This window comes from Alosa sapidissima, chromosome 12 (assembly GCF_018492685.1).
Source record: "Alosa sapidissima isolate fAloSap1 chromosome 12, fAloSap1.pri, whole genome shotgun sequence".
Classification (NCBI taxonomy): domain Eukaryota; kingdom Metazoa; phylum Chordata; class Actinopteri; order Clupeiformes; family Clupeidae; genus Alosa; species Alosa sapidissima.
The window spans coordinates 19,932,102-19,948,191 of NC_055968.1; the positions used below are offsets into that span (position 1 = coordinate 19,932,102).

Genomic DNA, 16,090 nt, shown 5'->3' on the forward strand with positions numbered 1-16,090 from the left:
ACCTTGAACAAACACATAGACGTAGATAGGCGGCTAGCTTCTAGGCTAGCAAGTTTTCCATCGCTGAAGTCTTCGCCGTCGGGACCATAGAAGCTACCATACCATAGTGGAGTTTTTAGTTTGTTGTGGTATGGAGTGAAGATGGCTCCTTTTCCCGACGAGGTGGACGTTTTCACAGGCCCACACTGGCGTATGAAACAGTTGGTGGGTCTGTATTGTGAAAAGGTATGGATTGCATTGCTTAGAACCAAAATATGCGTAAGGCTTAGGAAAACAAATATATAAAATGTTGTATAACGTTACCTATACGCCATCTGGCAACTCGCTCATGTTAGCTAACTTCAACTAGCATGTCGATGATTGGTGTAATGTTAAGGTGGGACGCCGTTGGTCAAATAACTAAGTTATCAGTTAAGGTTTTCTGGCAATTTGTATATATTGCCTAACAAGTTATGGCTTAGTCTGTAGTGTTACTATTGTAATTGAACCTCGATGTAAACATGCGTAACGTTACGTTAGCTGATAACCAAGCTAACCAACAGCCAAATGGCTAGTCAAGAAAGTGAAGATAAACCAAACAAATCGTTACGAATATAGTGAAGATTGAATTGATGGGTTCTTATTAGTGGTAACGTTACTATCTTAAATTCGAAGTGTTGACTTGTGTACAGTTTAGCCAGCTAACGTGATGAGGCTATCACAGTTACCTAATTCAGCGACGTAACGTGAAATGTCAGTCTGAAAACGATAGTCTGTTTGCCAGCCTTAAACACTGCAGTCACCATTCAAATGGTTGCGCAAATAGCTTGTTAGGCAAGTTGTTAATTTACAGTTTTGCTTTGCAAAAGTGGTTAGTCTACCGTCTTGGTTTTAAAGTGCTCTCGTGATTGTCTGCCTTTGTGTACGTCTGGTGGGTATTCTGTAAGCAGCAACTTGCAGACGGACACGTTAGCCACGTCCACCGTTTATACATCAACGTTATCGAGATCGGATGATGTTTAAGTACTAACTTGAAGCAAGTGAAAGACATTAAAATGGTTGAATGCAATTCACAGTTAGTCTTTCATTGGATCTTATTCTGAATGAAAGATCGTAAGGCATAACTGTTTGTGCATGTGTCACAGTTATTTGACTACCTTAACGTCAAGGCAATGTATAATTTGTTGTTGTTGCAAGCTTAATTTTGCCCAGTCTGTCAGGTGGCTTCTTATGGTATTCATACCATTTTGACTTGCCGTTGACGTTAGTGGCTAAAGTCAGCTGTTTGGGTTAACTGTCTCATCTGAAAAGGTCCCTTGATCGTGAATTTGGTGCATGACGTTTTACCAACAGTATACTTTTTGTGTGGCCAAATTGGCCAATTAATTGACGTGGAGGGCAACAGACTGAGTTGTTCCCTACGGAAGCGTATTGCTGCCACACTAAAATAAATAAAAAGGCTCAGTATTATGTAATTACGTGAAAAGTTTCTTGTTATAACAATATCTTTTTCACGTTTTAACAAGATATGTATCACGTTATTACATGAAATTATCATGTTATTTCAAGATATGATTTTTTCACGTTTTTACAAGATATTTATCACGTTTTTACATGAAAATATCACATTATTTCAAAATAACGAAACTAAATGAAAAGAGGCCACGAGAGCTCATGGCTGGCATAAATGATAACTAGTCATGTCTGAACTTGCACCCTGACTGCTATTAGGCCTACACAGTGCTGCTTGATGAGTGTTTGTTTTTGTGCATGTGTGTGTGTGTAGGCTACGTGTGTGTGGTCAATTCTGACTGAGCGAAGAGGGATGAAGAGGGATGTGTGTGTATCGGCAGAGAGCCGCTGAAAAGGAGGCCGATAGAGAGGTTCTGTGCAGGATAGCCTGCTCACACAGCCTGATAGTTCTGCTTTATCTTCTTATCAACACAATAAATAAAACTTTCGCTAACTTGACGCAAGAGGGAGAAAGAGCTTTGATAAATATGCGAATCTTCACGCAATGTGGGTGAATGTATAGAGCGCTCTAGCTCGGTAGCCTGCAGGTCATTGCAGTCATTTCTAAGGCTGTGGGGAAGAGACGCGGGGAGTGAGAAGTGAAGCACTGCAGTCGCACAGTGCAGGCTGCTGGAGAGCACAGCAAATTAAATATTCAAACAGCAATAGCATGCGCTTTTTGAGATCACACTGTAATCAGCCCGGTCCCATCGGGAATCCTCCCGACTCTCCCGATTGCCACTCCGCTGCACACAGGTGCAGAATATTCTGGACAATGTTTGGGTGTTCGCATAGGCTATAGGCCTATAACAATATCATCCACCGTGTTCAATAACGAGAATGTCTTAAACCAAGCTTAAATTAGAATTTGATTGAGTTGTGTAAACGAGCATATCCTATTCTTGCCTCTCGTTTCGTTTAGTTTCATTATCTTGAATAACGTGATAATTTCATGTAATAACGCGATATGATATTTTTACGTTTTTACAAGATATATATCTTGAAATAACATGATATTTTCACGTTATAACATGGAAATATCAGTATCATGAAATAACGTGATAATTCTATGTAATAACGTGATACATATCTTGTTAAAACGTGAAAAAGATATTGTTATAACAAGAAACTTTTCATGTAATTACATAATACTGAGCCTTTTTATTTATTTTAGTGTGGCAGCAATACGCTTCCGTAGTTCCCCACTAACGTTAAACCTATTCAAGTGCGTTAAATGTATTACACTAAAAATAAAAGTTAGGGTGGCTTGGTGTTGACACCTAAAGTAAGAATCTAACATTTCTTCTGTTGCAGCTCTCGAAAACCAACTTCTCCAACAACAATGATTTCAGATCGTTTCTGCAGTCACTTTGTGCTACCTTCAAAGAGTTCAAGATGCACGAACAGATCGAGAATGAGTGCATCATTGGACTGCTGCAACAACGCAGCCACACAGTCTACAATGTGCACTCAGACAACAAGCTTTCAGAGATGTTGTCACTCTTTGAGAAAGGACTCAAGAGTGTCAAGGTGAGTCTGTGCCATTTGAAGCATGCTGTTGGTATTATGCTTTCAGGCCAAATCTTATCAGAGCACCTTACTGAGTTTTTGGCAGTCACATTTCTTACATGATGTTTGTTGGCTGGGTTTGAGAGCGGCATAGTTTGCTGGTAGTGCCGGTCTTTCTGTTATGCAACTGTCTAAAAAAGACAGGGTGTCAGTGAGTGGTTATGTTTTCTTCCCATACTTTTAGCGGGTAGGCTAGCATAAAAAGGACAACCATGTGTCTATAATGAAACGTTGTCTTATATATGAAATAAGAATTTGTTAACATTTGTTTATGAGTTTTCTTTTTATTGTAGTTCACCATAATCATCTAGGAAGGGCCAAGCATTGGTGGTAGTTGGCTTTTCATATTTCACTACACCTCTATTTCTACACTTCTATTTCTAGTGACTGTCACCATGACTAAGGGAAATCAAGCTGCAGTCAGTCTGTTTCAATCCAGTGTAATCCATTTTGTTGGCACCTTTTTTTGCAAGATCATTGAGGGTTCTGTGAGGTTTTATGATCCGGGAGTGTAATAAAAGTTACATTTGTGTTCTAAGGGTAAATTAGTAGGCTATACATGTAATCCTTTGTAATTTTATCACATTGGTCAGATGTTGGGATGGACTGTGTGTAGCTGTCTTCAATCTCAATGTTTTGTCTTGTGACAATTGTTGTGTTGAGTTACCTAAAAGCATCTGAACAGTGCAATTGTGTGAATTGCCCTGCCACCCCGTATCCCCCCCCCCCTTCCACCTCCCCCTCCCCGGGGTAATTTCCCAGCTTGTGGTTGGCCAAGCCAAACTCAGCACATCCTGTGAGTCTCTGTGTTGAAACAGGAAGGCAGATATAACTTCAACATGAATAAGCAGCTTTATTAAATTGTTTTCAGTTTATTTTTGTTTAAATCTTCTGCTTGCAACTTGAATGTACGCAGGAAGCCAGTCAGAAACTCACATGTTTGTTTTTGAGGCAGTTTGGGCTCCAAATTAGATTTGTAGAGAGGAGTTGCTAAGGCCTGCATGGCAGAGTTCAAATAGAATTCAGTGTGGTGGTGTGTAAACTGCCCGCCTAATTTGGAGCTCTCTAGTTTGTTTTTTAACTGACTGCAGTGTTCACAGGACTCTACCTCTGCAGTACGTTTAGCATATTGTACACAACAGACACATGCAGCTTCCAGTTTGTTTCCTATGAACATATGGAAGAAGTTTGGACATAGGGCTTGGATTTTTTTGGTGACAAAGGCACTTGTCTAGAAAGTGCCTTTCATAGTTGCATAATGGGCACACTCGCTGAATCACCGAAATGTGGCGACACGATTTATCATGTGTTTGATTGATGGTGCGTTTGTCCCTGCAGAGCGAGTACGAGCAGCTGAACTATGCCCGACAGCTGAAGGAGAAACTGGAGGCTTTCACTCAGGACTTCCTTCCCCACATGAAGGAGGAGGAGGAGGTATGACAATATGTTTGTCACTGGAACCTGGTGACATTCAGCCTAAATTAGAATAAATTGGATGCCTTTTGTGAAAATGGGCATTTATAATTGTGTGGATGTGAATGAGAAATGGAACTGAAGATCATGGAGTTCCCCTTTTACCTCACTTATACTCGCATATTGGTTTAAAACACTCCAAATTTCTGTGTGAGGCATTACTTTTTTCATGTGAGAGTAAAATTTGAGACCACACTCACACTCACAGCGTTGACAGTCTCGTGTGGTGTCCATATATATATTATCAAGCAATGCCAGTTATGGCTGTGCTGACGTGGTCGCTGCCGTTGCTGCTGTAGGTGTTCCAGCCCATGCTGATGGAGTACTTCACCTACGAGGAGCTGAAGGACATCAAGAAGCAGGTGATTGCCCAGCACTGTCGCCAGCAGCGCTGGGACTGTGCAGCCGAGGTGCTCAAAGGCTTCAGCCTGCTCAACCAGGCCGAGGAGCTGCACAAGGCCTTCAAGTACTTGGACCATGAGAAGACAGATGACGGTGAGTTGGGCTGTCTGTGAAGTGGAAAGACAACCGACAAAGGATAACAATAAAGATAGTTAAAAATAAGTACACAGATGAAGGTAGAGTGTGTAAAACAGAACAATGTTATTCATTATATAAATTAATATATAGAATATACTGTCCATAACCATTTTGATATGGGATAGCATGGTTATGGCATCATGTCGGCTAAGAAAATCAGGTGATAGCTAAAACCTCAAAATGTTTCTTCAAAAGATTTCCTCTTTAGATGTGTGATGCAAATAGGAATATTTCCCTGAAGTGTTCTAGCATCATCACTGACCGTCAGGAAACTTTGAACTGGTGTTGAAATGGCCTATGAAATGTCCCTCTTGCCCCATGAAGAGTGAGTTTGTTTTCACAGCTGTACTTAGCCACACAGCTTTTTTCTGACTATGTGTCTTTTCTCTCGTCCACCTGGCTGGGCAGAGTTGGAGAAGGGGTCCGGATCGGCCCACATCTCCCAGCTTCCCGTGGAGGTTCTGCTAAAGCTGTTTAGATATCTTGGCCCAGAAGACCTGTGCCGCTGCGGGCAGGTTTGCACCAACTGGTCAAATGTTGCCAAGACTGGCTCTCTCTGGAGGCACTTATACCCAGTCCGCTGGGCAAGAGGTAAGGAGAGTTGCCTGCTTTTTTTAGTTTTGCATAAATATAATATATAAACTGGATGCTTACATTTGACTGAAATAGGTGAATCCAAACTGATTACTGAATGTACAGTGTTAGCCTTTGGACACACTGAATTGTGTTGTGTGTGGGTGTGTACACGATGGCTGCATTGAGCTACTGTAGCTCGATTGTGTGTGTTTGTTCACACAGCTGACATTTTTGCTCTGGCACTGGACTGCCAGCCCTATATATGAGTCAAAGTTCTATCCCTGGCAGAGTAAGTGTTACAATTTTTAAATGTGCCTTTCACACGCACAAAGGGCTTTACACATAGAAGTTAAGACAGAACAAACAATTAGAAAAATATCTATGAGTTAAATTAGTCCATTGGTTAAATTTAACAAACTGAAATGTCCATGGGCAATGATGACGCTTGGCATGAACAGTGCACAGCATGGTGTCATATACAGACCAACCCAGTAGCATTGCTGACTTTCTGGAGAGCTCTTGAAGCTTATGGTAGCTCTTTATCTCAGTGGAGTCACGTTTATGTTAACAGGCATTAGCCATATACACAGTGAACAAGTTTAACTAGACAAGTAAATACAAACAATTGAACAGAACTGACGACTCAACGGTCTTTGTGTGGATCTCGGATCGTCTCTGACATATCCGCAAAGATGAAGGGTCATCACCTCACTAAACCTCTCAAAGACTGAACTGCTGGTCCTCCATGCCAAACAAAAAGCTTGAATGTCACTTTGGATAAAAGTGTTGTCTAAATTAATAAATGTAAATGCGACCTGTTAGTATGGGGCAAAATCAAAATCAGCAGGTAAAGTAGATGCCATGCACACTCGGTGTGTCTAAGGGCTTGCTATGTTTTTTTGTCCTAATTACTTTTTTTTCTCTTGAACTATTTTTACTTTGAAGTAAATAAGCCCAAATTCCAAGCCTTATTTAGAATTGTTAGTCTGTGTTTCATTGTGCTCACATAATGAATTAGAGCTTCCACCCCTCGGAGCTGGGCTTTGCATGGGCCCGTATTGGATCCACCGTACTTGTCTGTGCAGCAGACCCCCTAGCTATTTTTATCCAGACGGCTAAGTTATCACTGCACTCACACACCCACACTCATTTGTGCGTATCTAACGTCATGTCTCCTAGGCGACTACTACCACGGCCCCCCCGGTGAGCTGGATCAGGATCCAGAGGAGGAGTGGGTGAAGAACCTCAAAGACGAGGGTCGAGCCTATCAGGAGTGGGATGAAGATGCAGACGTGGATGAGTCTGGTGAGTCCTCGGCCTCTGCGTTACAGTCAAGCGTTACTGTGTTTTTCACTAGTCTGTTATTTTGGCAATATCAAAGTACCCTGGTTATATAACTAGTGCCTGGTTTATTAAGTCATGGCTGGGATGGCTTTCAGTTGAATTCCTACTAAAGGAAGAATTGGCCACCATCTCTCAGTGGAGATATTGATTTTACTCTGTGTTATCCATGTAGAAGAGGCCTCAGAGGAAAGTCCAGCCATTAATGCAGTCCAGCGAGAGAAGAAGCTGTTGAATGGGATGATCCAGAACCTTCTGCCCATCGTGGGGTCTTCCGTCAAGTCCATCGTCCTGGCATACAGCTTTGCTGTCTCCAGTAAAATGGTATGTGGACCATGTTATTCCCTCGGAGCACTGTTTCAGTCAGGGCTTCAAACCAAAAATACAAGAATTATACAAGAATTATAAATACAAGAATTAGATGCGTTCCGCATCTGCATTTCATTAGATGCGTTCCGAGCAGAATCAGTATTTTAACATTTCCCGTTTTGCGTTCCACCTTAAAATGACAACCGGTTAGAACCAAATGAAAAAAACGGTTAAGAACATTCCATGTATGGCTATGTAACATGATAATATTTAGGCTAGACATTTTTATGCCATCTATCTATTTTACACACACACTTGTTGGTTTCAGGATCAAACAATAAATTCTGCAACACTGGATTTTCTTGATACCTTCCCATCTAAGCACAAACGTTTAAATGAGAAACTATGTCATTTTAATTCTTGCTAATAGCTATACAGGTCACAGTAGTATGAAGTTAGCTAGCGATTTTCAACATTAGTTCTAGTTTACATGATCGAATCAAACTAAATTAAATTCCAATTAAGCACAATATTTACCTCCTCTGGTTGCAAATGGGGACGGGAGACACATTTCAGTTTAAGGTTAACTTTATAGAGACATTTTACCGTTCACTGGCTGCAGCCAGTAAGTCCACTATCCAGACTCCAGTTATCAAGCAGAAAATATTTTAATCGTTGTAATAATAGAAGATTGAAAGAAATAACATTATTTACTAGTTACCATTATTTCAAATACATGTTTCTGTTCCAGAACATCAGTATCAAAATTAAATATCAATATCTATCAATAGCTTCTGATTTTCGTTTTTGTTCCATGAACTGGTTCAAAGCCTTGGCTTCAGTTCCGTTACGCCCATCTTGAATTTCCCCATGGGGATCAATAAAGTATATCTATCTATCTATCTATCTATCTATCTAGCTAGCTAGCTAGCTAGCTAGCTACAGTTCCATTAGGATTTTTGTATGTTGAATTAATACTTTCTCAATTGTCACAGGTACGCCAGATCCTCACCCTTTGCCCCCAACTCACATACCTGGACCTAACCCAGACTGATGTCACCGACTCTGCATTCGACAGGTAGTTCTTCTTCTTTCTCTTCTCGTTAATATCTTGCTCACTGCAAGGAAACATGTTGGATGGATGTTATTGAATGTGCCGTGAATGGTGTCAGCAGTTCCTCCCTAAAAAGCTTTATTTGACGAGCTACACCATTTAGATGTCCACGTATCTGACATAATGTCAAATGATTATTTCTGATATGTTTTTTTTTTTGCTCTGTATTTCTGCTGTCTCCAGTTGGGCATCTCTGGGTGCATGTAGCTCTCTGAAACACCTGGACCTGTCTGGCTGTGAGAAGATCACAGACCACACTCTGAAGAGGCTTTCCATGGGCCTGGGTGACCTGACCTCCTGCTCCCTCCCCATCAGGAGCCCAGAGCGCAAGGCCAAGCTGCTGGCCGGTCTCCCATCTCCCATCAAGCTCCAGCACGAGGTCCCTCCCGACTGCTCCAACGGCAGGGGCAGGCAGGAGCTCATCTTCAAGAGGAGACCTGGCGGCCGAGGCAACGGCTTCGGACCGGCGCACGTTTGGGTGCTGGACCCGTCCGAGCTGGTCGACATCGAGGATGCGGCTGAGTGGAGCCGACGTGGGGGCGGTAGTGGGGGCCCGGCATTGGAGGGCCCCGGCAGGCCCCTGGAGATGCAGGTCGTCGGGGAGCAGTGTTGCTGCAGGAGGAGCCGTAAGCGAGGCTTCAGAACTGGTAAAAGCAGCAGCAGCGGCTCCCCCTACTGGCAGCAGCAGCCACTGCAGCATGCATCCTACACAGATGCACAGTGTGGCCACTCTACCTGCTGTGGCGGAGACACCACCCTAAGGACTTCAAATGGGGCCCAGTGCAGTCCTCCAGCCACAGGGGGCAGCGCTGGGTTTCGGACTAAGTGCCCTGCAGAGGGCCAGACTTGCCCTGGGCTTGGCAAACAGACTGACAAATCAGACACCTTCCGCTCTCTCAGGTTCCTCAGTCTGTCCGGGTGCTATCAGATCACAGACCTGGGCTTGAGGTAATGTCCTTTTACACTCGAGTTATGGTTCAGTTTTTTTTTTAAAGCAGCAGTATAGAGTTTGGGTCTTAAGCTTGCGGGCTCAATACCTAAAAGACATCCAACAAAAATCCAGTAAAAAAACAGCCCAGATGGCATGAATAAAGGTTCACATTTGACGATACAGGCTATGTGGCGATATTGAACATACATAGTACTGTATTGACAGGTTATTTGCAAGTCAGTGTGTGCATCTGTCCTTCTGAAAAAGTCATCAAAATGAACTGGAAATACAGTGGCTTGCAAAAGTATTCTTTAATAAATGGAATCTTTGTCCATTTAGTTTGGCCTTTTTCACAATAATTTACAAAAATCCCCTCTTTAATGTCAAGGTGAAAGCAAGTTTAAAAATATATAATGCAAAATAAGTGATTGCATAAATATTCATCCCCCTTAAAATGACTAACCTAAATCAACAGCGGTTCTGTCAATTGGTGCTAATAGTCTCACAATTAGTGAAATGAGGATCGCCTGAGTGCAGTGAATGTGTATAGTATAGTATAGCAATATAATGACACCTGCATCTGGAAGGTCCAGTCACTGGTCAATCAGTATTCCTGGCTATAATTTCACCATGAAGACAAAAGAACACTCCAAACAACTCAGAAAAAAGGTTATTGAAAAGCATAAGTGAGGAGATGGATGCAAAAAATGTTCAAGTCACTGAACATCCTCTGGATTTCAGTGAAATCCATAAGAACGTAAGGAACATGGCAAATGTGCAAATCTGCCTAGAGCAGGCTGTCACCACAAACTGAAATTTGCTTTCACGTTGACGCTAAAGAGGGGATTTTTTTAAATTGGTGTTAAAAAGGGAAAATTCAATTGACAAAGATTCCATTTATTAAAGCATTAAGAGGGGAAATATCCAAGGGGGATGAATACTTTTGCAAGCCACTGTAGTTGCCTACAAAAGTGGCGTGGTAATGTTCTACCAAGCAATCACATGCTTTTAAATTGTTTCTTTTAAGAAATATTCTAAATATCAACTGATGTCTAGTGCTGTAGCCTCCCTTGGGACCAGTTATGGTTTGATGAATTGTCAAGTAGGAATTGGAATCTCTTTTACTGTAGACGATCATGTCAAGGACACTTAATTCTATCAGGGATCTTTGCCGGGCAATGCCTTTTTACTTCCAGGTTTTTCATATGATCCCTGTGAACCATGTTTCCTTTGAGAGCATATTATGTGCCTCTTACACAATGCCTCACTAAGTATAAGTATATATACTCTTTTGATCCCATGAGGGAAATTTGGTCTCTGCATTTATCCCAATCCGTGGATTAGTGAAACTCACTCAGCACACAGTGAGGTGAAACACACACTAATCCCGGCGCAGTGAGCTGCCTGCAACAACAGCGGTGCTCGGGGAGCAGTGAGGGGTTAGGTGCCTTGCTCAAGGTCGGGGTTCGGCTTACTGGTCGGGGTTCGAACCGGCAACCCTCCGATTACAAGTCCGAAGTGCTAACCAGTAGGCCACAGCCGCCCCCAACTACTTCAACTCTTCAACTTCTGCTGTCCGCTGTACAGATCAGTTAAAAATACAGTTCTTTTTCAACACCTAACACCTCTTTGTCAAATTTGGTGAGGTTTAGGTTTAAAGATGTGAAAATAGTTCTAGAGTATCATTCTTCTACAGCACAGTCTACGGGTAGGACAGGAACAGGAATACTCTTTTTTTTTCTTTTTTTTTTTTTTTTTTTTTCTTTTTTTTTTGGGGGGCTTTTTATGCCTTTAATTATATAAGATCGTGGAGATTGATAGGAAGTGGGTGGGAGAGAGAGTCAGGGTGGGATCCGGAAAGGACCACGGGGTGGGAATCGAACCCGGGTCGCCGGCGTACGGTGCAGGTGCCCCAGGCAGTCGTGCCACTGCTGGGGCCAGGAATACTCTTTACCAATGGCCTCAGTTCAACAAAGCTGGAAATTTGTAAATTGTGAAATGGCCTAATTTGCCTAAAATGTCTCTGAATCTTTCTGATGACACAACCTTGAACAAACTTGCGAAATGGAAACAACAATTTACTGGTGGGTGTATGGAAGGGGGAAATTGGCTGAAAATGCCAATCAAAAATCCACTCTTACTGCATTTAACATTGTCATTCTTTCATATTCTGAGCTTTGTTGCCCAACAGATGATCATCACTGACTGAAGTATGGTGTTTCTTTGGTGCTTTTATGTTTTTTTATGAGTGTGTCATCTGCATAATGAATGTAAGATGACTTGTGAACTTCAGATTAATTTGTTATTCATTGCCAGCCTTGTTCATTTCACCTTGTTATTATAGAGGCTTGCAATAGTTTGCGTGTTAAAGGAAATTCCGGTTTTTAGCACTTTAAGGCCCTTTTCTGGTTTGTTTTGGATGAACTAGAGTGGTGGACACCGAAATTTTGACGATTGGTCCTGTCTCGACTTTTCTGACTCGTTTTGAATCGCCTTTGACTTCTCAGGGTGGCTGGCAATGGGCATACTGTAGTAGGCTACTCAAACATGTCCTAAAACAGGGGTGTCAAACATAAGGCCAGGGGGCCAGATCGGGCCCGCCAGCAGGTTTCATACGGCCCCCCAGATGTTTTGGGTAGGAAGGGGAAAATAGAAAAAAAAAGATAGTCTTCAACAATGTGTAATAAGCAATATTTCTATGATACATTGATTAAACCTAGCACTACAAACCATCCTAAGGAAGTTTGAAAGAACTGACATGGAAGTAGGTTATTTCAAGAGAGAAATGGCATTATACATGACAGTAGCACATCATTTGTACTTGTTTGCTTATAAGTGGATATATGGTAAAGGAGTATATCAAACAACACTCATACCCATGTAGAAAATGTATAATGACCATGACAATAACGGCCCTCACAAGGTCTCATTCCAACAAATCTGGCTCACTATCTAATATGAGTTTGACACCCCTGTCCTAAAACAACCCTTAACGTTCGTTTTCAAAACTGTGCAACTCACCGAGTGGTTAGTGGTGTTCGTTGATGTTCCAAAACAAGTAGCGTAGCGAAATACAGTTTCTATCGTCTTTTACTTGGCATTTTGTAAAATCCCATTGATTTCTGTTGGAAGACTCATTGCACGTTGATATCACTGCGCCACAGTCTATGCTTCAGGCTCACAATTGAGCGGAAGTTTATACGCGGTTGTGAGGTGTCTGAAAAAATAGTTCCACGATAGCAAATAAGACGGCTGGAAATCATACATTGCGCCGATATATTTGATTTTAATAATCAACGAACACCACTAACCACTCATGTTTGAGTAGCCTACTACAGTATGCCCGTTGCCAGCCACCCTGAGAAGTCAAAGGCGATTCAAAACAAGTCAGAAAAGTCGAGACAGGACCAATCGTCAAAATGTCGGTGTCCACCACTTTAGTTCATCCAAAACAAACCAGAAAAGGGCCTTAAAGTGCTAAAAACAGGAATTTTCCTTTAATAGAGATATGCTATGTACTTACTTGACTAGGAGACCAGTTTGGAAATGCATGGAGAGGTGAAAGGTCTTTTCTTTTTTAAAAAGGTGAACTAGGCAAGAAAACATTGGTAATGCAGGGATGTTCCTCAGACTGCTTGCTCTGCTGCTTAAATATGTATTTGATCTGCTCTGAACAAGTTCTAAACCTGTGGCATGCTTAAAACGTTATACCTCTAGCTGACGTGTGTGTGTGTGTGTGTGTGTGTGTGTGTGTGTGTGTGCACACTGTCCCCTCCAGGGCTCTGTCTCAGCGTGGAGGCTTCCCGGTCCTGGAGCACCTGAACCTGTCGGGCTGCCTCTTCATCACTGAGGTGGGACTGCAGGAGCTGGTGTCGGCCTGTCCGGCACTCAATGACGAACACTTCTACTACTGTGACAACATCAATGGTAACTCATCACTTCACATCACACACACAGACTTTTACACATCTACTTATACACCACGTGTTCAGCTCTGCAGGGTGGTTATGCAGGTCCGAATTTGTGTCTGACCTGAATGAGTGCACTGAATACTGTAAAATCCCATTGTTCCTTGTTGGTGCCCCCCCCAATCCCAATCCTCCCCCACCTTTCTTATGCAGCCCTTGCCACTTAATCTACTAAACCCCTCTTCTACTGCACTTTTTACCCCCCCCCCCCCCCCTAAACTTCCTTGTATCCATCATATTTTGGCTTAGAGGTCAAAGAGGATTGATGTATAGAGCACATTCTGAAATAAAGCATACAAGAGACATTTGTGCTGTAAAGCTTTTGTAGATGATCTAAAAATGGTGCTGTATAAGAAGTGTGTACATAAGCACTCGTCACATAGGCTTCATTTTAATCTGCCAATGCCAGTTATGTGACTCCAGTCATGTACAGTAACATTTATCAAAATTGCCTAGTGTTACTATTTGAGGTTAATCAGAAAAAATAGTTCCAAACTATTAGAAGTAGAGCTGCACAGACTGTTTAGCCTACTTGATCACAGTGAGTTCCTCTTGTGACCTCCGATTTGGAAATTATCCTCATTCTGAGGATCAGCACCTAAGTGATTGCATCATACTGATCCAAATGGTCACTAAAATAAATACATTACATTTTGCTGTGTATCTTATCCCATTTGGGAATATTTGGATGGTATATTTTAAGTGTTACTTTGTGGGTTGGTAACTGTGAGTCATTGAATCAGTCAATCCATGTGTTGTTTTGAAATGACTGTTAGAAGTAGCTGGTATTGTCTAACTTTGCCCTTAATTGCCAGCATGCTCATTTATAGAGTTCCTGTAAGTGAAAGGTAAGTTAATGGAAATTATTTACATTGAACTCTGTGCACATGCCTGTACATTCTTATAGTTACTCTGTGGCTTCTGACCTAGACACTTTCTGTCATGTTTAAGGTAAGTAGTGACTTGAGTGACCTAATGTTTTCATTTCTAGAACTCTTACATGCAGATGCACATTCCACACGAGATGAAGTTGTATCTTCAAAAGAGGACTCTGTGTCCTCTCCACATGGTGTCAGAATGTTTTTGTTGTTGTTGTTGTGGTTATTGTTGTAGAACATGCATAGAACTTAAGAGGTCAGCTGTGCGCAATTTGTTTCTGTTGAGAAGGGGGCCTTTTATGTCTCTCTGGCGCCCCCTAATGGCTGTGTGTTGCCACATCTCTCTGCAGGTCCCCACGCGGACACGGCCAGCGGCTGCCAGAACCTGCAGTGTGGCTTCAGGGCATGCTGTCGCTCTGGAGAGTAGAGTCCGCGCCCTCTTCCTCTCCCCTGTGTGTGTGCTCTCCCGTAGATCACTCTCGCACCCCTCCTACTTGTACGTGCACTTTAATCCAAGGAACACCAATCGGCTGTGTTCCCTTTCTTTGAAGAAAATGGTTTTCCAATCTGCTAAAATTCCGGAAATGGCATTTCCACTTGTATCTCTCGAGAAATTTCCTTTCTAAATGGAGGGAGAGAATATCTGTATGTACAGATTGTTTGGAAGATCTGTGAAGGTGTTATAACCGGCTCCTTCTGTTCTCGTTTATAGTGGGGGTGAGATAGTGATATCATCCTATAGTTTGGGGCCTTCCTGCTTAAAAGAAACTCATCACTTAACATCACTGAGTTCAGTTTTTTTCCCTTAGGGACCCTTTCCATCTTTTTTTTTGTCCTAAGTTCACTTACTAATTCACAGCGTAGGTTGTATTTTCTCATAGAGTTCATAGATATGCAATAGGTGACCATTTTAAACCTTCCGTCATCTGTCACACAGATAGTCAGCCCCCTTCTGAGATGCGATTGTTAAGCCCCCTATTAGATACACGCAAACCATTCCCCTTCAGCTCAATATACTGTAGGTTACATTTTAAGATGGGATATCAAGGAATTTGTGCTGTCTTAATAAATAGGGTACTAGTCTAAATTCTGCCATCAACTCATTTCAAATTACCAACACACCCATTGGTGTGTTATAATGTCATAGGCTCAGTTTCTGGAGTCAACCAAATTGTTTTCCTCACTCCATTATCTGGTTTTGGATGATCAAATCATCAAATGATTTGTCTTGTTTTTGAAAATTTTCAATGATTGAATTGTACATCCGGCTCTAAAGCAGTGTGTTGATTCCAACTGAATTGGGCAACATTCAAAATTGAAATGTGTGATTTAACAAAAGTTGATTTCTAGTTTCAGGCCAAGTAAATGTAATCATTTGTGAAGCACCATTCATGGGTTCAGAATTAGAATACCTATCATTCAGCTTATGCATGGGGAAAAACCTGTTTCAATAAACCATTTTAAAAGCTGAACAACGTGATGTCTTGGTTGACTTTGTCAGAGTTCCATGAGTGAAGTATCACTCTTCAGTGAGTCATATTAATCTCTTCTCTGTACATGCCTGATTTTAAGTTATACAAGCCTAGAACATACAAGCCTATACTGACCCAAAATGGTATTTTAAAAATACTCTTTTTCTCTATAATTTTCTACATAAAACTTAAAACAGAAACCTTCAAGCTGGCCAAAGTGTAGTAGTCTATTGACTTACAGGTAGTCTACATAAGAATGTTGATCAGTGATTCCAGTTGTAGAAGATCAAGTCTCGACTGGGAAATGTTTCCAACACTTGCATTGGAACGGGCACTAACTTTGAAATCATTGGTCCAGCCTTACCAATCACATTGATCAGAGATTCCTAATGTTACTTCCTACTTCGCCTAAACTTTACAAACTGACA

The 16,090-nt window shown here is 41.8% G+C and overlaps 1 protein-coding gene across 3 annotated transcripts; it reads left to right on the plus strand.

Annotated features, from left to right (window-relative positions):
- Window positions 1-29: 29 nt before the first annotated feature.
- Window positions 30-15,662, plus strand: fbxl5 (F-box and leucine-rich repeat protein 5). Of its 3 annotated transcripts, none has more exons than XM_042057985.1 (11): window positions 31-225; window positions 2,806-3,021; window positions 4,399-4,494; window positions 4,833-5,028; window positions 5,482-5,664; window positions 6,829-6,954; window positions 7,166-7,314; window positions 8,295-8,377; window positions 8,597-9,361; window positions 13,123-13,271; window positions 14,220-15,662. In XM_042057985.1, the coding sequence occupies exons 1-11, from the start codon at window positions 142-144 to the stop codon at window positions 14,240-14,242; spliced, it is 2,070 nt and encodes a 689-aa protein (XP_041913919.1). In that variant the 5' UTR covers window positions 31-141; the 3' UTR covers window positions 14,243-15,662. The 3 variants fall into 3 exon arrangements, with proteins under 3 accessions (XP_041913917.1, XP_041913919.1, XP_041913918.1); XM_042057984.1 differs by having other exon boundaries at window positions 32-225; window positions 14,541-15,662; XM_042057983.1 differs by lacking the exon at window positions 14,220-15,662 and having other exon boundaries at window positions 30-225; window positions 13,123-13,491.
- Window positions 15,663-16,090: the final 428 nt, after the last annotated feature.

Bases quoted from the DNA above. Each gene is read 5' to 3' on its own strand.
- fbxl5 (XM_042057983.1), top strand. From the start codon at position 142: ATGGCTCCTTTTCCCGACGAGGTGGACGTTTTCACAGGCCCACACTGG. The intron at 6,955-7,165 runs GTGAGTCCTCGG...TTATCCATGTAG, and splicing joins TGCAGACGTGGATGAGTCTG to AAGAGGCCTCAGAGGAAAGT. The intron at 8,378-8,596 runs GTAGTTCTTCTT...TGCTGTCTCCAG, and splicing joins ACCGACTCTGCATTCGACAG to TTGGGCATCTCTGGGTGCAT.